Raw genomic sequence first — 24818 nt, 5'->3', positions numbered from 1 at the left:
TGGTATTACTTGACTCCCCTTAGTTGTTTGTGCCACGTCATCTATTAATTCCCAAAGCAATTTTTTAATTACAAATTTGGCAAACATTGTGTTTGAATGATGTGTTTCTCTGGGATTCCAAATATGTGGAAAAATGATTTGAGAACGCCTACTCCTGGCAACAACAACTGCAGCCATTTCAACAGCGCAACATTTAAGACATGCTTCTTTTGTAGGCATTAAATAATGGTGCAAATACCCAAGCAAAGAAGCACAAACGCTAGTACATCACATTAGGTGATTCATTGAAATAAACCCCTCCCATAAAATTTGCATCTGACCGAAAAACTACAAATGCCTGTTCAGTAAGGCCAGGTGGAAAAATATCATGCCCATGCCTTTTCTAAGCTATTTTTTTACTGCACATGTTTAGTAAATGCAGACAGTACTGTTAAACGCACTGACACAAGCTGTTGGTAAATCAGGCCACAAATCTTCAGATCATTGGTTGAAATTTTACAGGTAGAGATTCCATGCGGCCCTGTGAATCAGCAAACAGATGAAACCAATTTGCCCAAAACAATTTCCCCTCCACCCGACTGCTATGACTAAATATTAACATTTAACAAAATTGTATATAAATACATTACTAACACATGTAAAGACTGCATACACACAAACACAAACGTCAACCTTCCCTGCTATCAAGTACCATCAACACCGGAAGCAAAAGAACAAAATGGCCCTCACTGACTTTAGGTTTGCTTTTCTTTCAAGCCTCTTGCCATCCGTTTTGAATCAGGCTTTTCGTAACCGAGTCCACATACTCAAGCTGTAGCTCTCTAACCAAAAGGGAGTTTATTGATTTTGGGGAACACCTCAGAGGTCTTCTGTGTAAATGATGCATGGACTGGCGTCTTCGGTGGACTCCAGTCTGACTGTGGACACAAACCACCGCCGGCCGGCAGCGTTTCTGTTGCTGTTGTAGTTCAGCGTGGTGCGGTAAGTGTTCCGGGTGTGTTTGGGGAACACGATGGCCGTGCTCTGGAAGTGTAGAGGCCTGTGGCGGGGCTGGAAGTGAACCTCTGACTTGTAGCTGCGCCATGTGCAGTTCTGGACGGCCACTATCGTCTCACTGAAGGATGTGGGGGTTGGGACCAGGGCGCAGTAAACCTGGTCACGAAAGTGTCTGTCTGAAGCATACTTGACTGCAGAGTTGAACCTAGACAATAGAAATAGAGTTCATCAGTCAAACATCATACACATAAAACATGAGTGTACTTATGTACCGATGACAATATTTGTCACACACTAAGGGCCCTATCATACACCCGGCGCAGTGTGGCGCAAGGTGCGGCGCAATAGTCTTTTGGTTGTTTCAGCTTGGCGCAAGAGTCGTTTTGAGGCGTTGCGCTATGCTGTTTAAATAGCAAATGCATTAGCGCTAATTTTTGCACCCATAGGCGTTCTTGTCTAAAAAGGAAGGCGTTCTGAGGCGGACCGCTGGCGCTTTGCTATTTTGAGAAACTACAATAGATTTTTCATTAGACCAAAACTAACCCGGTCTAAACTCCGGTGCAGAGTTGCGCCTCGCTTACACACTGCTTAATAGGCACAAGAGAGCAATAGGCAAATATCTTTACATATGAAAAAAATTTAAATATTAAGGATATATATATAGGATATAATAAGAATAGATATAGAATATAAATAAAAAGGATTCAAATATTACAAAACATTATTTTCTACCCTACATAAATATGAAAATCACTGCTTTTATGTTTTCTTCATCTCGGGAGGCTTTTTCAGTTCATTCATAACAATTTGCTTTTGTATAATGTTATTATTATTACCAGTATTATTTATTATATCCATATTTATATTTGTTTTATTAAAAACAAGCTTAGATTTGCCCACCTGTCAGGTTTTAGACCATATGGGGCATTGCAGGTGTATTTGGAAATAACTCAGTATTTTGACCACACTTGGTCATTATTGTTCATTTATTCGTTTGCTAGAAATTAGAACTGAATTTAGAAATAGTTTTGAAACAAATCTTTGCGCTTAACAAACAAAATTAATTATTTATAGGCTAATTGTATCTGTGCGTAAAGGTTTCCCTATCCAATAGCGAAAGTGAAAGTAGTTCCATTATCTCTCATTCTCATGCAGTAGATGCTCTGTTTAACAGTTTTCTGTTAAAAATCTGTTAACTGTTTGCTTGTGAAATGCTCATTTTTTCCACTTAGACTTACTTTGCGTCCTGTAAATAGTGAATGCGCTCTTGGCGTGACGCAGCTGGGTCTTAAAGGGAATGGGAGATGAGACTCTAATTGGTTTATTCTTAAAACACATCTATAACTCATTAAGAAAATAAACTCGACCCTTTTAGCCCATGCGCCTTGGCGCAAAGCAGGTTTTTTCCGTCCGTAAATTAGCAAAAATGCTTTCTGACACGCCCTGAAAGCGTTTGCGCCCTGCGTTTTGCGCTTTACGCATGGACCGTCAAAATAGAGCCCTAAGGGTCCTATCATACACCCGGCGCAATAAGGCGCTAGATGTTTTGGGCGTGATTTATTGCTATTTTCTTACCAGCGCAACTTTAATAATAATAATAATAATAATAACAATAATTATTATTATTATTAATTATAATTATAACTTTAATTTTCACTTTTTGCACCACATTGTTTAAATAGCACTTAAGTACATGCCCTTAATGCTTTTGCGCTATGTGCTTTATACTTTGCATAAAGTATTCTTAATAGAGGTTAAGATACTGGAAAATATATCAGGATTTGCTTCAAATTAAAAAAAAAACATAGGATTTTAAAAAAAGTTTATAGAAATTACTAGAATTGATCAATAAGCTATTAGTGTGTACTGTTTCTGGGCCATAGGGCACAGTAATAAATTTGTGATTGTTTGATGTTTGTACAGACCGTTAGGTGTTATTTCAGGGAAGCTCTTTGGATAATGTGAAATAATGCTGGAAAACAGGATCATCAGCTTTGACACCAGTTTGTTCAGTCCATGCAGCTCAAGTGCTGCTGCTATTACAGCAAAACAGACAAACTAAGATCATATTTACCTACCACATTTAGAAATCTGATACATGGACTTAAATGCAAATTACAAGTTCATTTTCAGATTGTACATATATATAATATATGCAACATGTATATTAAAATATAGCAAAAATAGCCACTGTCATATATTTTCCAACTATTAAAATGTACAAATATTGTACGTATATGTTGAAATATGGCCTATGATATCAAGAAGGTTGCTGGTTCGAGGCTCGGCTGGGTCAGTTGGCATTTCTGTTTGAAGTTTGCATGTTCTCCCTGTTTTAATATGGGTTTCCTCTGGGTGCTCCGGTTTTCCCCACAGTCCAAAGACATGCGCTATAGGTGAATTGGGTAAGCTGAATTGGCTGTGGTGTATGAGTGTGTATGTAAGGGACTAAGCTGAACGAAATTGAAAGAATGACTATTTGACATGCACATATTTATAAATCCAATGACTGAAAAAAATCTACACGAAAGTAGCCATTTGTGCAATATTTCAAAACATATGTTGCATAAATGACATATTTTATAAATGTGAAATCCAAATATGAACTTGCATGTAATGTGTGTAATTTGCATATATTGCCACATATCAGATTTCTATGTGGGACCAATTGCATAAACACACTTTTTTGTAGCTGACTTTGCATCTGTAGATGTTTACCTTCTCACTGTTGATGCTAAATTTACAGAAGAGTATTTTCTTAAATTGTGTCATGTGATTTACTAAGAGCTGCATTATGCAATTTACCGGTATTTGTGCTATTATTGCCAAAATGGCATGTCTGAAGCCTCACATTGTGTAATTTTAGCTATGATTTGGTCGTCTGCAACTAATTTTGCAAAGACCCCTATAATCCTAGGCTAAAGTCTGTAGTCTTTGTTTCTACAGTAGGTTTGACAGCTGATTAATTGTTGTTGTGATCAATGTTTCCTTCTGGTGAATTTATTGTAGTATCAGAAGATTTCAGACACTGTTCTACATTGTGTCTTCTCTAATGACAAGCGTCAAACCAAGAGCCAATAAGCGCACTGAACTTAATGACACGCTCAAGGTGACAACTTCAAACCACCTTAGGGAAAATTCTAAACAGCTTTGTGCTTGTGTTGTTTTATTTACAGCAATATGTCACACTCCCATCTGCACTTGAATGCCAAAGAATCTGTCTTGAACTCATTTGCTTTGTGAAGTCATCTAGAACATTTTTGACTTTTGAGGTTTCAAAGTGACCACTTACTTGATCTCTTTTTCAGGTTTGGGGTTGACCTCGATGCTCTCTCCATAGAACACAGGGTACATGCGTGACTTTGCATCTGGACCTTGAGAGTTTAGGAGCAAGTATGGGAGCTACACACAGAAACATAACAGAAACAGAAATGAGCTTATCTAGCAAACAATACAACATCATTTTAATTCATGTTAAATCTTGATTAAACATTTGATTTAGGCTGATTTAATGGTAAAATACATAAATCATTATATCATAAGCATTTATTTGCATCCCTCAAAAGGTGACCACTTTAAAGGATGAAGTACCCTCATGTTGTGGTGCGTTCATCATTATAGTGGCTTTTGTATTTTGCCTGGTAAGGCCAGGGGTCCGTTCTTCGTACCTCACTTAAATGATCTAAGATGATTTGGCAGATCCTGGATCTTTTAATCTTGATAACTGATCTCTCGCTAATTTGGTTCTTCAAACAAGTTCGCGAATCAGATTAGAATGTCTGGTAAACTGATCTGCGATCGCTGCGTGTGTTGTGCAGGACAGATCTATCGATCCTCGAAATCATGATCAGCAATGCAACGATTGGCTGACGGCACAGCAGCGTAATGACATCATCTGATTAATATTCAATTATCCATGTGAGCAAAATTACATCAAATTAGCAGTAAACGGCTTGTTAAATATGACACACAATAACCTTCCACATTTGTTGTGAGCTGCAGGCTTTACATTGTCATGTGTCAAGAGTATTCATCATGTATTTCAATGCAAATCAATGTATTTAGTTCTACATTTACAAAAGATTTTCTTTATTATAGCAGCCGTTTTTTTAATCGGTGTAAAGAATAACTGGATGTTTACAAAATCATTTTCATATTGGTAAAGGCGTCTGCAACTTTTGTGAAGCATCAAATCACTGGCGTATTAACTATCAAAACATGTTTATGACTGCATAAATGTTTTATTGCTTTAAAAAAAGCCACCATTCCTATTATGCACAATTTGTACTAAAGCGATCTAAAAAGTTCATATCAATAATTTTTCTCTTTGCACCACCAGGTGGCAGTCTTTGTACTTTCATTTCGAGGGTGCAGATTGCATAAGTTTTATTAATATATATAACTTAATTTATTTTATTAATGACTATAACTTTATATATATAGTTAAAAAAATATGTACCATTTTCCCAAGTGTATATAACTACTACTGTAAGAAAATATCAGAATTCAGAACATACTTTCTGTATTATCTTTGCTTGAACTGAGCCGATCTAATCCTGTTTATATGAATTGAACCTGCTCCCGATCAGGTTTGACCTAGCAGAACTGTTGCTATGACAACAACTCTCAGATCAGCTTTGAAGAATGAAACGATCCTGGATCGTGTCAAATCGTCAATATCCAAATCCAGCTAACTGAGTAATCCACATACGAAGAACGGACCCCAGAGCTTGGAATCACCAAGAGGCAACACTCTAGTGCGATTTGGTAAACAGCCACTAGATGGCGTGGTGGCCATTTTGGAATGAAAATTCCAATAAAACAGCAGCATATTATAAGTCTGTAAAATAAACTTTTAAAAGTGCTGATGATTGTGATAGTAGGTGTTGTATTGTCCTCTTTTTAGGTTGTATCTCAGCTTTAATGCGCTTTTAAAATAAATAAATAAAAAACAAAGCAGCTGCTTGCCATCTTAACAGCAATAAGATCCAATGAACGGCCGATCGCTTTCAGTCCAAAATGGTGGAATCCGGGGATTTTGCTGGCCGCTGCTGTTGCAATGGAAAGTTCTACTGAGTGTCGCCTCTTGGTCATTCTAAGCTCTTTGGTAAGGCTGGCTTGAGTCTTTTCACATAGTGTTTATCTTTAATCAAACTTACTTTTAATTTATGTTTAAATTTATTTACATTTAAAATTAAAAGTTTTTAGTATTATTTTTAGAAGTTAGTATTATTTGTTTTTAGGATATCTATAAGCTAGTGTGCTCCAAAACACTGACCAAATTCACAATTTGAAGATATAACACTGATATATACATGCAAAGCTTGTAGTTGGTCACTTCTTCCCATACGAACCAACGGATTTATTCATGTCACCTCATACTACAGTTTCTCATCACATCATAACCAATCAAATGGTCTCTAGTGTCTGACATGCCCCGCCCCCTTCAAGACGCTTCTCATTCGATGCACTTGAGCTCAACCACTGGCAGAGCAAAACAAAACACTATTGGCTGTTATTTCAAAAGAGGGGGAGCTATGTCCCGGTTGAGATTGTGTTGAGATATCTTCAAACATTGAATAAAAATGCATATTTTAAAGTACTTCTAAGTAGGAATGCACCGATACAATTTTTTTGGAACTGATTCGATACCCAAATTCTGAGTATCAACTAAAACAGATCCGATCCCGATACTGTGGCAGTTGTTTTTAAGCATACTACAGTTTGTATAGTTCTTGTGAGAAACAAATAATATATCTTTTTTTTAGTAAAAATAACACACCTAAAGGCCTACTGTATATGACAGACGACACAATCTAACTAAAAACATGATACTTGCCGTAAACTAGGCTATATTATTTGGGGATTCGTTATGACATTGATCTGTTTTGGTCCAGCTTATATTTCCTTTTTAATATAAAGATTTTTCTTTGAAATATGTAAAAGGCAACCACTATGACACAGTGAAAACACATCTGTTTAGCTGTGCCTTTACTGAATGAGCCCTGTGCTATGTCCGACAGATCGCACTTTTATGTTTTTCTCTTCTTTTTCATTCTTTTATATCACATTTTATCTGTTTTTATGTTTTTTTAATCATTTTTATTATTTGTTTTTATTTTTCTTATACTTGTTACTTTTATTCTTGTTTATGTAAAACACTTTGAATTGCCACTGTGTATAAAATGTGCTATATAAATAAACTTGCCTTGCCTTGTCTTGCCTAATGGCCCTAATCAAAACACAAACTGATCTGTTAAATAACATATTAATATAAATAAAATTACAGTGAAAGATATATTAGGCTAAATAATTTTCACTTTTATTCATTTAATCAACAACTTTCCCCACAATGAGCCAAGCTTTACAAACTATTCGCAGCACTCAAAGTATTCCCCTCGGAAGAATAAACTCGGAAAGATGAGAGAACAGAATATTTTAATATTACAGAATAATTCATGGAGCGGCACACGTCGTGTCTGCGCAGCCGAGTGTGTGAATAAAGCGCTTGATTCATCACTTAGACACAGCGCAGCCCTCCAGTATCTGCGACACTTTCAAAACAGCAGCACAAAGGGAAGAAATCAGTCCGTTGAGGATCTGTCCAATGTATTACTGAGCCTTTTCCAATTTCAAATTTCAGGTAGGCCTACTTTGTGTGTGTAGACCCACTCGACTCCAGTGTTGCGAATGCGATCTGCTGATCTAACAGACACAGTGCAACATGATTTAGAAACAACAATGAACTCCATGTTGCAGATCAAAATGAACCCATTAATGCAAAACTAAATGCATCCTTACTTCACAGGACCTTTAACACCAATAATCAATCCATTTAAATTTAGTATATAGATGTGTTTCATAAGCATTACAAATTTCATGATCAGAGTATGACGCGTTTTTGCTAATTTAAGGACGGGAAATCTGCCTTGCGCTTCGGCGCGTGGTCTAAAAGGGTTGAGTTTATTTTCTTAATGAGTTATAGGTGTGTTTTAAGAATAAACCAATTAGAGTCTCATCTCCCATTCCCTTTAAGAGTCAGCTGCTTCGCGCCAAGAGCGCATTCGCTATTTACAGGACGCAAAGTAAGTCTAAGTGGAAAAAATGAGCATTTCACTAGCAAACAGTTAACAGATTTTTAACAGAAAACTGTTAAACAGAGCATCTACTGCGTGAGAATGAGAGATAATGGAACTACTTTCACTTTCGCTCTTGGATAGGGAAACCTTTAAGCACAGACATCAATTAGTCTTTAAATAAATACTTTTGTTTGTTAGGCGCAAATATTCGTTTCAAAACTATTTCTAAATTCAGTTCTAATTTCCAGCAAACGAATAAATGAACAATAATAACCAAGTGTGCTCAAAAACCTGAGTTATATCCTAAAACACATGCTGTGCCCCATATGCTCTAAAACCTGACAGGTGGGCAAATCTAAGCTTGTTTTTAATAAAACAAATATAAATATGGATATAATAAATAATACTGCTAATAATAATAACATTATACAAAGGCAAATTGTTATGAATGAACTAAAAAAAGCCTCCCGAGATGAAGAAGACATAAAAGCAGTGATTTTTTATATTTATGTAAGCTAGAAAATTATATGTTTTGATATATTTGAATCCTTTATATCTATTCTTATTATATCCTATATATATCCTTAATATTTACATTTTTTCATATGTAAAGATATTTGCCTATTGTTCTCTTGTGCGTATTAAGCAGTGCGTAAGCGAGGCGCAACTCTGCACTGGAGTTTAGACCGGGTTAGTTTTGGTCTAATGAAAAATCTATTGTAGTTTCTCAAAATAGCAACGCGCCAGCGGTTCGCCTCAGAACGCCTTCCTTTTTAGACCAGAACGCCTATGGGCGCACAAATGAGCGCTAATGCATTTGCTATTTAAACAGCGTAGCGCAACGCCTCAAAACGACTCTTGCACCAAGCTTAAACTACCAAAAGACTATTGCGCCGCGTCTTGCGCCACACTGCGCCGGGTGTATGATAGGGCCCTTAGTATTTAATAAACTATATGTTATACCGTATATGACTGTTTGGTGTATGCGGTCAGACAAATGGCAACAATGCAGCAGTTTGTTTGTAGCCAGTGCAGCCTGTGCCTCCACCTGCTCCAGCCATCAAAACACACACACTCACATACACACAGCGTCCAGCACGTAGACGTTCTCACTCTCTGTCTGTGACACCTCATAAAACTAAATTCCTCGGCAGTGGATCATCAAGCAAACGCTCTTCTGACGTGACGTACTGTAGGAAACGTGGGCTTTTCCTGAGCTCATGCTGATTGTTTTTTAACTAACACATCGTCAATCAAAAAACATTAGTCTCACTGTCTATCAGATCCCAATCTGGATTACCGCTTCAGTTCATCTAGCAAATGTAGTTCTCACTGGACCAGTTTGATGACATCAGAGGAATTGTGATGTCCTCATGAGAGAATATCAAAGGTGTCTTCATGAAGGGGTGCATGCAGGCTAGTACTTAAAGGTGCAGTAGGTCATCTGCCTAATGGTAACTGGTCAGCATAATATGTTTAAACCACAGTCCCTCCCCTGCCGTTCAAAGCCACGCCTCCTAGATGACAGAGACCCACTAGATCAGGGGTGTCAAACTCAATTCCTGGAGGGCCGAAGCTCTGCACAGTTCAGTTGCAACCCTGCTCCAACACACTTACCTGTAGGTTTCAAACAAGCCTGAAGGACTCGATTAGTTTGATCAAGTGTGTTTAATTAGGGTTAGAACTAAACTGTGCAGAGCTGCGGCCCTTTTGGAACTGAGTTTGACACCTGTGACCTAGATCATGTCATTCACCAATTAGAAAACTTCACAGTACTTTATAATACTACAGGTATGAATGTAAAACTGTATAATATCTAGCATGTTTTCAGTTGTGTAGTTAGCAAGCAAAACTTGTCATAACGTGCTTTATTTCATGCATGCCTGTTTTACAAAAAAAAAAATTAAAACAAATAAAAACACGTCTTGAGATTACAATTGTATTCACAGTGTGCATCTCAATCAGCTCCCAACTCACAGATGAGCAGGTTGTGTACTGTACACACGTTTGTTTTTGTGAAATGTGTGGACATTACGTAGGTTTCCATAGTTTTTTACTGTACAAACTGTATTTTCTATTGTATCTGTCACCGACTAGGTCCCAGTCATTCCCCTCGCTGGCCAGCAGAGGTCATCATCACCGGACTATTGACATTACGTCTTCCATTTACACTGATTGCAGACACACCTGACACGCATCCAGCAATCACCTCCCACACACATATAAGCAGCACACACACACTGCTTCATTAGCCCCTTTCACACATTAATACCGGAAAATTTCTGGAAAATTTCCGGAACGACTTTACCGGTATATTGAAAAAAGTGCTGTTCACACAGGCGAGGACGTTACGGAAATTTTCCGGAAAAGAGCATTCACACATCCATTCCAAAATACCGGTAAATTCTGACATCATTCACCACAAATGAGCTTTAAACGGCTGCGCTTGTATTTGTAAACATTTGACTAAATTGCAAATTCTGTGGATGATCAATATTGTGAACAACTTTCGCAGGATCACTTTCGCATGTCGAGTTGTTCATAATATGTACGTGTGCAGGCGCTCATAGGCGCACGCAAAGCTTGAAGGTAAACAAACAACGGCTTATCATAAGCATCTCATCGATGATTATTTACACAGTTGGCATTAAGAAGAACATATAAACGTGATCTGACTAACTTCTAGCAGCTAAATGTGTCTGGAAAAATATTCAAAGGCTTTTATCCTCACAAACCGCGCGGACGTAAATGCGTCTGACTGTTGTGATTGGCTAAAGCAGACGTCTCACGTCAGCACGTTCTAGACGTGCACGCGCTTATTACGGGAATCTTCCTTCTGCATTCATACAGCGCAGCATTCCGGAAAATTGCCGGTAATGTTACAACTTCTCTTTCCGGAAAATAGCCAGAACGAATTTACCGGTATTTTCAAAAAGGACCTGTTCACACATACAACCTTTCCGGAAAATTGCCGGCAATTTTCCGGAAAGGTCTGTATGTGTGAAAGGGGCTAATGTGAAGTCTTGTTCTGCCCCGGCTAACACTACTGAGCGTTCTCATCCTTGCCTGCTTTCCCATTGTGATCCTGCTTCGTTTACTGACCCAGTCTAGCCTGCCGCCTGCCTTGTACTTCAGCCTGAATCCCGACTTTTATCCTAGCCGCCTGCCTTTGAACTCCAGCCTGCTTACCGACTCTGATACTAGCCGCCTGCCTCTGACCCGTGCCTGCATTCTCATCCTGTTTACCAGCCGCCAGCCCAACGACTACATACTACTGTGTTTGATGAGTTTGCGCACGCACAACATCTGTGTGCTATTGTTTATTAAACTGTGTTTAATAAAAACGCTGCAAATGGATGCCTCTGTGTCAGCCACTTCGTTACAGTATCTTCTCTGTATACAGTTTTACTTCTAATTTTGTGAGATTTATAAGCTTTGAGACATGAGGACATCAGCAATGACCTCATAATTTACAAACTTCTTGTAATATTGGTGTCATACCTATGTCATTATACAGATTTGTATCATGATATGTCACAAAAACACAAAAATTGGCCACTAGTAAGGATAGCTAAGGATATAATATTGAAACTGGAATTAATTAACAACAGGAGAACTGATTATTTTCCACATGGCCTAACGGTTAAAAAGTTGGGTTTGTCATCTACAGCTTCCTGGTTCAAGTCCTGGCAAGGATTGTAGGTAGAAGAAGTGAATAACAAGCACTCCCTTCAGCCTTCAATACCATGGTAAGTTCCATGGGTTGCCCATTGCTCCTCCTCTGAGTGTGTGTTCACAGGTGTGAGTTGCTTTAATTCTATAATGCTTTAAAAAGCTCATTATAGATAAATACTTTGATTTTTTCATGTAACAGCAACATCTGTTAGATTGTTCTGTATTGTACATTTATTGTAACTATTTCCATGGATGGTTAAATGTAAATAACAGTTTCTTTTTGGGTCTATGTTTGGTTAGTTGGTTCATGAACCCTGCTGTTGTCATTACTAGAGATATTTGGTTAATACCAAGTTTTGGCATCAAAACTTAATCAGGTGTGTTTAACTTACTAGGCAGCAAACAACCTTTAATTAATATTTAAATTTCTCTGAACTTAGCATTATAATTTCTTTAAACAATTCATTTTGTCTCTGTTTAAAATGATTAGTTGCGCTTGAAATTCTGCTTTGACAACTGTGCTGATTGGTTGAAATGTTATATGAAACAAGATGGTATTTTAGCTTGATGCTAAATTTTGCTAAAGTGCAGCAGGACAAAGAAACTACCTGAACCAATCACCTACCAAAATACTGTTCAATTATCTTTTAAAAATGTTCATTTTAACATCACAATCACATATCTCTATTTTCTTTTACCACAATAACGCATCAGTCTTTATCATTGAATAGAAATAAGGCCTTTGCTTAGTTCTTTCAGTTATCTATTTATCAATCCGTAATGCACTACATTTTAAAATATATGCTTTAAAAATAGACAGGTAAACTGGATCAGTTGAAGCAAGGGAAAGAACACATAAGCATCAAAATTACAGAAAGCAAATAGCTGTTCTGGCCATACCTGCCTCAACCCTCCAGTTTTTGCCAGGATTCTTCTGCATTTTACCGTTCTATCCTGCTATCACCTCATTTAAGTATTTTCCTGTATTTCTCCCATATTTTCAATTTTTCTATAAAAAGTAAAAGTAGCGTAAAAAACGCTACTTTAGCCTCAAAATCTCAATGTGGTATAATTGCAAGAGCTGTGCAAGCGAATTATGCTTTAATTTATTTTTACTTGAAATTAATTATAATTAATTAATTAATAATAATGAATTGAAATTAATATAAAAATGTCCTTCACTCCATTAAAGCAGGGTTGTCAAACTCAATTCCTGGAGGGCTGAAGCCCTGCACAGTTTAGTTCCAACCCTGCTCCAACACACTTACCTGTAGGTTTCAAACAAGCCTGAAGGACTCAATTAGTTTTAACAGTTGTGTTTAATTAGGGTTGGAACTAAACTGTGCAGAGCTGCGGCCCTTTTAGAACGGAGTTTGACACCTGTGCATTAAAGCTATAAGAGTCGATCGTTGCCTTTCCTATGCAACTTCTGAATCAATCAATTTGGTGTCAATGTATCGGTGCTGACTGACGAAGGCGCTCCGTATAAAGAAACATTTCTCAGATCAGCTTCTGTACACGTGATTTGAAGAGGAGAGAAAGTGGATGCTTTGGTATTTGGTTGTGTTTTTAAACAGACAAATACACATTAATATGTAAACAAATATTGTTAATTTGCATCTTTTATTTTAAACAAATAATTTTGGCGTAAATTAGCACAAACTGTTACGAAAATAATCAAATTCTTTAATTATAGATCTGTGCATCCTTAAAGTGACACCTCTTATCAAAACAGTGAATCAAAATGAAAGATTTGATGCTCTTTACTAAATAACTAGAGTAAATAATTATTTAACAAGATTTTAAAACTTTATTAACTGTATAGAACATTAATTTTAATAGGCTAAATTATTATATTATATTAAATATTATAATATATAATATTATAATAACTATGTAATAGGCTTTTATGTGATTAAATGTGTTTTCTATGTGTGTGGGGGGGGGTGGGGGGGGGTGTATGACAGGTATGGTTCTGGCATATGCTGTTTATGCAGGTTGTGTTTATGGGGGGTTCAGTCAACATGCTGTTGTCTCCTGGATGCAAGTCAGTAAGAGAAGAACTGTGCCCTTGAGCATGTGCATCTGTGTCCATGAGTAGAGAGAAAGTGTGTTAATTCCAGGACGGATACTGTGTCCACAGAGCTGTTACACAATGTGCCCCCTGTAGACAGACCATCACATGACAGACAGAGCAGGGGACACACAGTACACTTCACAATCAATGCTGCAAAGCTTTAAAGCAGAGGAGAGCTGTCATCACTATACTTACTGTACATCACTATATTGACTGATTGTGTCAGGTAGTAGAAGTATTTAGTTAAAGAGCTCTACACACACTAATCACTTTGTTATGTGGGCCTGTTACACTGCTTGTTAATGCCAATATCTAATCAGCCAGTCACATGTCAGTAACTCAATTCATTCCTCTGCTAAGGTTCAAACCGGGTTTGGTGTCCTGATTGTTGGTGCCAGAGAGGCTGGTCTGACTATATCAGAAACTGCTGACTCACTGGGATTTTCATGCACAACAATCTATAGGGGTTTGAAAGCAATAGTGTAAAAAATATATCCAGTAAGTGGCAGTATTGTGAGATAAATGAATGGCCAGACTGGTTTGTGAGCTACAGCACAGATCACACTGGTGTCACTTCTGTCAAAAAATAACAGCACACCAAGTCTACATAGGTACATGCATTTCAAAAGGTTGCATTTTTATCTTTTATTTACATCTTGATTTCTGCTACGACCTTCAAAAAGAAAGATCAGTATACAAGGATCCATCCTTCTTTGTGTCAGTGGTTTAGGCTGCTGGTGGTGTAATGGTGTGGGAGATCATTTCGTGGCATCACTACTGGGCATCAATTAACACTCCTGTTGCCTTAGAATTCTGTATACACTGTTTGCCCTTTGGGTCAAAAATAACAAAGCTTCACTAAATCTTTAAAATAAATCAGCTAAATTTAATTCCAATATATTTAGCATAAAAAAACAACGTCATCTTCATCACAAACACTGTGAATGTCTAGGTTTTCCCTCATCAGTTTGAGGTATTTAATTTTTTATTATTTTTAGTAATTTACTTATTTAACCAGGTCCCATTGAGATACAATATCTCTTCTACCAGGGAGTCTTGGTCAAGACAGGCAGCATGACAGTTACAAAAACTACATATCACAAAACATAATAAAAAAATAATAATAAAAATAAACCATAATCAATATTTAAAACATGTGCACTGTTCTAAATTGACAGACTTAAAAAATATTTTAAAATATAGCGATCAATGGTACAGATTTTATTAGCCCATTCCATACATAAGAAGTACATTATTTAAAGAATGCAGATCGGCCAAATGCTGTAAGTAAAAATGGCACCTTCAGCAAGAGTATATCTGCTGATCTGGTATTATAAGTATTTAAGCAGTGCACCATTAAATATATATATATATATACATACATGTATTTCATCAATGTTTAATAACAGGACAAATGTTTTTGAACAAAGTAAAGGCAATATTTTTCATAATTCCAAAAGTACAAAATCATCTTTAGTTTTTAGTTAATGCCTTATAATGCAAATGGATTTAATAACTAATAAAATAATGTATTTTTAGACTAAGTGTAACATAGTTAAAAAGTGGTTATTTCTCACTCTTGGTTTTGTTGCGTTAACCTACACTTCCTGATGAGACTTTATTGTAAAGAGTTACCTATACCTAAACTAATACCTACTTTATAATCTTTTTGCAATTTTATTAGAGTAAATTTGAAGCATGTGTATACTCTGAATATAAACAAGCATAATAACAACAAATATATAAACATAATCATTTTTGCAGATTAGCTGAATATTATGATAATGTTGTATATTGTGATAAAAGATTCAATAAGTTGCAACAAGAAGATTTGGTACAGTCTAGCCTACTTCCAACAGAATAACAGGCCATGCCACAAAACTCAAATCATCTCAAACTGGACTCTTGAACATGGCATAGCTTTAAATATAAGCAAATCCTATAATAAAGCATGATTCCTGTATGCCAACAAGGCTAAAAATCAATGAAAGTGAATGGGACTGGAAGTTATAATGGCCATGTCTGCTCTTAACATGAAATATAATCTTAACAATTGCAAACTACAGTCTAATGAAAGTGGTGATGACAAATCCTATTGTGGGTCTTAACCTAGACACAAACCCAGGGTTGCACTAATGCTTGCTGTTTTGTACTCTACACTAATATCTAGTGGCATGAGCGAGAGTGAGTCTTTTGAGAGGTGATCTAAATATCTACGAGATGAAACTTGACAGGTCTGTACTCTGGATCAATGAAAGTTTTTCCCTCCAGGACTCTGTGCCAGTCATTTCACTGAATACAATGAACAGAACTGGCTGAAAGCACTACAAAAAAAATTTATTATTCTTGTTAGTAGGTAGTAGCAGTTGAATTTTGAAACATACTATAGTAAAATACCTGAATTAATCTGTTGTAGAAATTCTACAGTTGCTATGGACGGTGACCTAACAACTGTTGCACTATACCAATAAATGGTGGGTATAGAAAATCTGTATGGTTTTGTACAATTTATATAAAAATAAAGCATTCAAAATCTAATGTGTATTTAGTAGTATTTAGTGTATTAAAATAGGTGTATTTAGGCATCAGAAAATTGTAAAAAGTATTAAAAAAATAAGTAATTATCTGAGAATTGTTAATTTAACAATGTCATTACCCTATTGTTATGTTTTTAAAATATTGACTGCTAGCTCCTTAGCTAACCTGTAATAACGACACATTATAAACCGTTTATTAAGCATTAGCAAATAGTTAACTCATTATCTGTTAAGCATTAACGCTACATTAATAAACGTTAGTAAGCAGTTTATAACTGCAGCTATACATGCTGTAATCTTGACTTAATAATGGCTTAATAATTGTGCTTTCATGATTTGTTAATGATTTATGTTTCGTTACTAAATTAAGTATAGTATTATTTACAAAACAGTTATTTAAGCACAGTTGGTGTTTTTTTTTTAATCATTCAGAATGAGTTATTAAATGATTAATAAACTATTAAAATAACATTTATAATTTTTATTATTCAGGCATATAGTACTAGTTCATTTGTATGTTCATAAATGCTTTATTAACTCAACTTCATCCAGTTTTGTGACCTAATTTAAAGTGAGAACTATTTATATAATTATATAAATGCCTTATAAATGACAATTACAGGCTGAGTTCTACTCTGAACAGGAAAAAAGAATATAAACAACATTATTCATTTCTATTCATTTGAAGATACACAAATGAAACTATATCCAATTAAAAATTAAATCTTTGCAATTTAGTCTAAAATCAAATTACTGCAGTTCAAACATCGCATACTATTATATTGTTAAACTATTATATTGTTGTTGTTTTATCCAATTTTATGTTGTATTTTGAAACTCCTGTTATTCAGCAATGTTTAAACTTGTCAGTAATTCTACTTTTTAGATAATATTGCTGATTTATTTTTCATTTGAGACTAAGGGCCCTATCATACACCCGGCGCAATGTGGCGCAAGGCGCTGCGTGGCGCAATACTCTTTTGCTACTTTTAGCACAGCGCAAGGGTCATTTTGAGGTGTTGCTGTTTAAATAGCAAATGCATTTGTGCTCAAATGTGCGCCCATAGGCGTTCTGGTCTAAAAAGCAGGGGTGTTTTGGCCAATTGATATTTTGAGTAAATAGTCGGATCTTTAGACCAGAACAAAGTCGGTCTATTGTCTGGCGCAAAGTGCGCCTGGCTTACACACTACAAACAAGATGCAGAGCAATACGCAAATATCTTTACATATGAAAAACATATAATATATTAAGGATTTATATATATATATATATATATATATATATATATATATATATATATATATATATATATATATATAAGGATGTATAAGGATGTATAAGGATATATACAGGATATATATATATATATATATATATATATATATATATATATATATATATATATATATATATATATATATATATATATATATATAAATTTATATATATAAATGATTAAAATATTACAAAACATATTCATTTCTAGCCTACATGAAGATTTAAAAACCACTGCCTTACTTTCTTCATCTCGGGAGGCTTTTTCAGTTCATTCAATTTGCTTTTGTATAATGTAATTATTATTAGCAGTATTATTTATTATATCCATATTTATATTTGTTTTATTAAAAACAAGCTTAGATTTGACCACCTGTCAAATTTTAGACCATATGGGGCATGGCAGGTGTATTTGGAAATAACTCAGTATTTTGACCACACTTCATTATTATTGTTCATTTATTCGTTTGCTAGAAATTAGAACTGAATTTAGAAATAGTTTTTAAACAAATCTTTGCAATTAACAAACGAAATTAATTATTTATAGACTAATTGATGTCTGTGCGTAAAGGTTTCCCTATCCACGAGAGCAAAAGCGAAAGTGAACTTACTTTACGTCAAAATGCGCTTATGGCGCGACGCAGCTGGCTCTTAAAGGGAATGGGAGATGAGACTCTAATTGGTTTATTCTCAAAACACACCTATAACTCATTAAGAAAATAAACTCAACCCTTTTAGACCATGCGCCATGGCGGAAAGTGAATTTTCCCGTCCTTAAATTAGCAAAAATGCGTTCTGACACGCCCTGAAAGTGTTTGCGCCCTGCGTTTTGCGCTCTGCGCATGGACCGTCAAAATAGAGCCCTAAGCCTTTAATTGTCTTTTATAAGGGATTTGGTTGGTTGGGTTTAGGGAAGTGGGTGGGTGGGTCAATCAATATAATCGGTTGGGTTTAGGTTGAGGGTGGGTCAGTCGATCGGCCAATCAATCAGTCAGTCAGTCATTCAGTCAGTCAACAGCGGCCTCTGGCGGGTTTAAGCGAGAATAGCTGGCGCGAATGGCACAAGCGAAAGAAATTTGAGATCTCCTCAATAAGATAAAAAAAAAAACACCGGGATGTATTTTGCGGTCTCCAGAAATGTATATAGAGGTTTTCTGAATAAGCCTGGGTTGGTATTAGTAGACTGTCTGCTTATCTGTTGATACTGCTGCTAAACTGCTCCTAAACTGCCTATAAGAAACTTTGCAAGTACATGTCAACTTACACTAACCCGAACCCTAACCTAACAATCTACACATAATCTAATGAGATTTAATTGACATGTAGATGCAATGTTACATTACATTAATGTTACAACGGACCATCAAAATAAAGTGCGACCAATTAACTTGCAGTGTTAGATGATAATAAAACTAATCAAATGTAAGAACAATAAAAACAAGCATGCACCGTTAATTAAACATCCATTATTGACATTTATAAAATAATCTCTAATTTTAGCAGTTAACTTATGTTGCTGATATATATATAGCAGCATTAGACTATTCCAGAGGTGCCAGTGTCTGCAACCTTCCCTTCTTTTATTTCAGCAAACAGAGGTCATCAGTTTCTTATGTAACTGACTGCAACTGTTATGCCTGCCACACCAAAATAGATTGCAGAGAGTTTTACAAACACGTGTCTCTCAAAACAGACGGATTGCCACAAAATGAGAAAAAAGCCGCACAAACAGTGTGCAAACACTGATACATGCTATTATCAACACCCTCGCAAGGCAGGGTTGCTATGAGTGGAAAAATTCAAAGTGTTGCAAACAATGATGGCTCTGTATGCCCACATTTTCTTTTCTGCTCTGCGAGAGCATTTGGTCCTCATATACTGCATGTTGCCTGCAGGCTTGACCACATTTGTATACATTTAAGTAATAGGATTTTGGAAAGAGCATATTCTGAGGAACGGCTACAGAGAGATGTTTTGTTGATTATTGCACGAGAGCTTTTGTTAAAGGCGTACTGCTAACAAGCATTAAAAAATCATGCTGCACAAATAAAGTCATCCTGCTTTATTCTGTTTTACTAAGCAAGACGCTTTATTGGAGCGGTGTGCCAACAAGTGCATGCATGTTTCTTGAAGAGGAGTGTCTGAGTGATCGTTTACACAGTATGCTCCAAAACTCCTTTAGAGAGTTGCTCTAAGCGGCATGCTCAGGCAAAGCATTTATACTGCATGTCAGAGACAAATAATACAGATTGATCATGCTAACAGTCTGTCAAGCACCATTTCAGTTCTGCAATCGGTTTAATAGAAGTAATAATTGTTGTTTTGTTAGCGATTGAACGCACAGTCTGCCTGTCATGAACTGAGCTGTGTTTCCCCAGGGAAAACTTCATTTCCTCCCCTACAAGATGCATTCAAAATGAAGTGTTGGAGGCGTCAGAAATCTGAAACTTGGAGTTGTGTGGTTAATCTAAAACTCTCAAATGCTGCCAGGAGGTTTTCATTAGGATAAAGTAGCCTTAGGGCACTTAGATTTGAATGAATGGTCATGTCAGATGTGGACACTGTTGGTTTAGTGTGCTATGTAACCTTTCAGAGGCAGAAATAAGACTCTGGGATATGCCGACGCACTTGTGCTGTGGTATACTGTAACGTGAATGCACTGTCGAGTAATACTGTACTGCTATGATCTATATATGTGTGTGTATCTGCATTGCTTGTTTATTTGTGCATGTGTGTGTGTGTGCTGTAAACGGGTTGCTATGAGGAAGGAGGGACAGAGAGAGATCAGTTACTGTTACCACATTCACCAAACACAAGGTCAACTTGTTTACAGAAACTCTCTCTGTCTGTTTCTCTCTCTCGCCGCTCCTTGTCATCCTCACTTCATTAGAGTGAGTCTCGAGAGGCATGAGCACCTGAACCCCTTTCTATTTCAGGATTTTGTCCTATTACTTCTCATTATTTGTCCCTGGCTTCTATATCGCCAACAGTGTTTGTCTGTGTTCACAAAAAAAAATGTATATGTTCTTCAATATTTAAACATTTTGTTTGGACTAAACCTAATTTCTTTCAATCACTGATTGCTCACTTTTAAACTGTGCTGTTCATACAGAACCAGCTATGATGAGTAACTGAAGTCAAACCCCTTTACAGTTTGCAAATATCATTTGTAGCCATAGTGACAATGACTAGAGCAAATATCACAAATGGTGACTTCCATATCGCAGCTGATATGACACTATTTAAAGTCCCCATCAATGCATAATATTGATCCTATTGTGAATTATTAATTCATGTGTATTTTTAATTTAATATGTGATCTTGTCATTTTTAATTAAAGGTTCTGTTTGTGTAATTCATAAACCTTTGTTATTAATGACACTGTAGGGTCTGCAACAAATCTAAATTAACAATGTTTTTTGTGGCTAATTAATCTGTGTAGATTAAACTATTGTACAAAAATAATTAAAATAAATTCAAACCATTTATTTCTGTAATCCTTCTCTGATGATTTCAGTTTGACAGCTTGGTTGAAATATGCTTAACCACGATCCCTCCAACTATTTGCAGTTGAGTAAAATAAGATTTTATATTTGTGCAAAAATAAAACCCCACCTAGTCAATTTTTGATCTCAGTTTCTCAAAATACATCATTATTCTGAAATAAAGGCATGTAGCAACTTTCGGTTCTTGCTGACTTTTAGTGTTAAGAAAATTGCAGTCAGCAACTTATTTCTCATGCCGCACACATAACACAAAAGATCCAACATGATACAATGCTCTGATATTTTCACAGTGGATTTCATTATGATTTGTCTTATCATAACTTAATTAGAAGCTAAAAAGGAAGTAGAAAAATATTTGTTGCGATATCTAATAATGAACATCCAGACACTTTCCAAGCTGAGAGTGATGTTTAAATAAATATGTCAATATTCATAAACAGAATAACTCTTTCAGCATTATTGTAAACATTGTATAAGCATTCGTTTCATTTTTCATATGGATAAAAGTAGGGCTGGGCGATTTGGCTTAAAATCAAAACCTCGATTAATTGAACATTTTAACTCGATTACGATTAATGAATGATTATTTTATATATATATATATATATATATATATATATATATATATATATATATATATATATATATATATTTTTTTTTTTTTTTTTTTTTTGCCATCATAGTTCACTAAAAAGTTTTGTTACATAAATATACTCCCATATTGCAAGTAAGAGGTTTTTGTATGATGGGTGCATAAATTGATTTTATAATAACTGAAGGAAACACACACTATCTATGATTTATTAATAAACAACAATTCTGAACAACTGAAATTAAAGCACACTTTGCCTAAACAACTTGCACTTTTGAATATTTTTAATTAACATTTTCATTCTTTTCATATTAAAAGTAGAAATTAAGCAGTTTCTCTTTTAAATAAAATAAATTTTGTATACCCAGGCTGTAAATAATATTTTAAATAGTGCATTTCTTCTGTAAACAAATATATTAATGTAAATAATGATTTTAATGTAATGGAAAATATGCCGTCTCAAGGCATCTCTGATGCAGCTTCCAATCATCGTCAATGTAGTGCAAAGTAAGGCTAAAAATGGGTCCATCGTACTACTTGACCAGAGAGCAGATGTGGCTGCAAAGTGCAAAGTTAATCACCCTCAGCGTTTAACAGAGCAGGGTCATGTGACTCCACATGCGGTAGGGAAAGTAATTGAAAAAATTGTTCAGGAAAAATTCAATCGATTATAGGTTTTGAATGTTGATTTCGATTAATTTTCAATTAACCACCCAGCCCTAGATGAAGGATTCTCACAAGAGTTAATATCTGAACTATTTTGATTTTCTCACCAAAAACATCCTGTTAAAAATCAGTCTACAAGCCTTTAAATACCTTGGATGTTGAGGAAACCTCTTTTTTAAAGTTCTAATACAACTCAAGCAAACATTGCCCATTTAAATTTTAACAAAAGGATCTTCTAGTATGACAGACTTGTCTCTGGTGTTTGCAGGACACATCAAAACATTTATCCTTAAACCCTTTCGCTTTCTAACACACAACCTCAAGCTCACATTTAAGATCTGCATCCAATTAAAAACCCATGCACATAACCAAGTTATTATTTCTTTTGTCAACTTTCGATCCAAAAAAAGTTGGGTGCATTTAAGATGCAAGCTCATCTCTCCGCTCACAAAACTCATGTTAGACAACAACTCTATCTAAAACCTTTGGATGACACATAGCTCATTCTCCAAATTCCCAAAGAGAAAACACACTCACTTATAAAGTGCAGAAGTCACACATGTCTGTAACTGAAGTGTGTGTGAGTGTAACCATACTGAACACTGCTCTCAGTAATATCCTTGATGTGAATGTAGTCAATGAAAACTGATTGTAATAAAAATATGTCTGATGTACATCATGATGTGATGTGCTTATTTGAAACCTGAGTCATACATAATGTCTAAATACTGCATAGTATGATTTACCAAAGTAGGACATTTTCCTGCATCAACATCCTTTTCCTGGACAGCAAACGATACCCTACCCCTACCCTTAAAATCAGTGCACTGATTTGCTGATAAGGATATTGTTCCACTGCCTGCAAAGGATGTTGATCCAGGAAAATGCACTTCTTGGTTCTCGTCTAAAGCTCTGAGATGATTGCATACCAGTTTGCCTTCCCGGCTCTCCTTTCTGCAGTATCCTTGCAGCTCGGTCGGGGTTGAGCAGCTGGCGGACCGCGACTCGAGAATCCCCGGCGACAGAGAGTAGAAGGGTGGACTGGGGCTTGGAGGGAGTCCCGAATCCGGACTATCGAGCAGTCCCTCTCGGTTCTTTCCTTTCAAACTGTCATCCATAGCTTGCAAATGTAAATGCCCCACCATTTCTGGAAGAGCGCAATTATAATTTTTTGAACTAGCCAAATTCACTCCAAGAAGAAAGAGGATGCAAGATGTGTTTAAAGTTAAAGTCCCATAACAAAGCCACACAGGGAGACCTGTTGTTTCCTTCAGAAGCCTGAAACAAAAGTAATAACATATATGATTTATATGGAAGAACAGAGATAGTTCTCACAACTTATACACAATTTCTCCTCAGGTTTAAAGGATTTTTTGAGAGTCATTTTTAACACAGATACATTCACATTGAAGTAGGTTGCAAAAAAATAATCTAAATTTAATTCTAAATATAAAAATGTGTCTAAACCTAAACAACATTTCTGAAACAGCAAAATGTTAATGTAATAACTACTTCAAACTGCTGATCTGACTTAAAACACTAAATATTGTGTAAGTATATACCAATATAAGATGTGACAACTTCTCCTGAACACCTAAAACCTTGCTTACTGAGGTATAATCCTTGTGACAACTCAGTTTGACAACTACAGTACATGGCCCTATACAGTACCAACTGACTTCATTCGTTAAAAAGCATATAGGCTACTAATTAATTACAATGTATAATGACTGTACTAAATCTAGCATGGTGCCAGTGTACACGGCGTGTTTTTGAAGAGAGTTCAAACACTACCAGAACTTTTTTTAACGCACATATTTTGATGCCCAAAATGCCGCCTAGGTAGGCATCTTACTAGATTTGGAAACACCGCCGAACATGTTTCCAAAAGTGCTCGTTACAGAATAATACGCAGACCAGTCACATGCATTTGTTTTTATTTAATTAAAACATAAACAAAAGCCACTCCTAATGCGCTTTATAATAGATTCAGACTGTATAAAAGCGATAGCTGTCCCTTAAAGAGACTAACGTTAGGTTACCTTTGAATTGTATAAATCCCGCCGTTTAAAACTACGTGAATGAAGTTCACGTTAGTTCATGATCTCAAAGAGTAAAATCCAAAGTAGGCGCGATTATATTCTCACAGGCAGCTTCAAAAGTGAACAGCAGAACTCGCTGAAGTCTCACAAAAGTCCCCAGCTGATTATAGCCGGTGTCTTCTGTTCGTCTGTGGTCCTCCTGAAAGTGCAGAAGTGTCTCCCAGCAGCGCTGCGCCAGTTTGTGAACGAGTAGAGAGCGCGCACTCTGACCGCCAGCCTTTATGCGCCTGGAGCCAATCCAGAGCGGCCGAGCAGATGATGTCAATACAAGCTCCAACCAGCAGGGGGACCGACAGCTGCGTTTGACAGCTC

General features: G+C 36.1%; 1 protein-coding gene across 1 annotated transcript; it reads right to left on the bottom strand.

The window, feature by feature from the left end:
- Positions 1 to 397: 397 nt before the first annotated feature.
- Positions 398 to 24668, bottom strand: rflna (refilin A). The gene is given in 4 exon segments (NM_001007031.3): positions 398 to 1201; positions 4289 to 4398; positions 23334 to 23682; positions 24447 to 24668. Coding segments are annotated over 3 exon segments (669 nt in total). The 5' UTR covers positions 23550 to 23682; positions 24447 to 24668; the 3' UTR covers positions 398 to 858.
- Positions 24669 to 24818: the final 150 nt, after the last annotated feature.

Source organism: Danio rerio, chromosome 8 (genome assembly GCF_052040795.2).
Source record: "Danio rerio strain M-AB ecotype USA chromosome 8, GRCz13ab, whole genome shotgun sequence".
Taxonomy (NCBI): Eukaryota; Metazoa; Chordata; class Actinopteri; order Cypriniformes; family Danionidae; genus Danio; species Danio rerio.
Note: the sequence above shows the minus strand (reverse complement) of the source record. Positions and strands in the feature narration are given on the sequence as shown.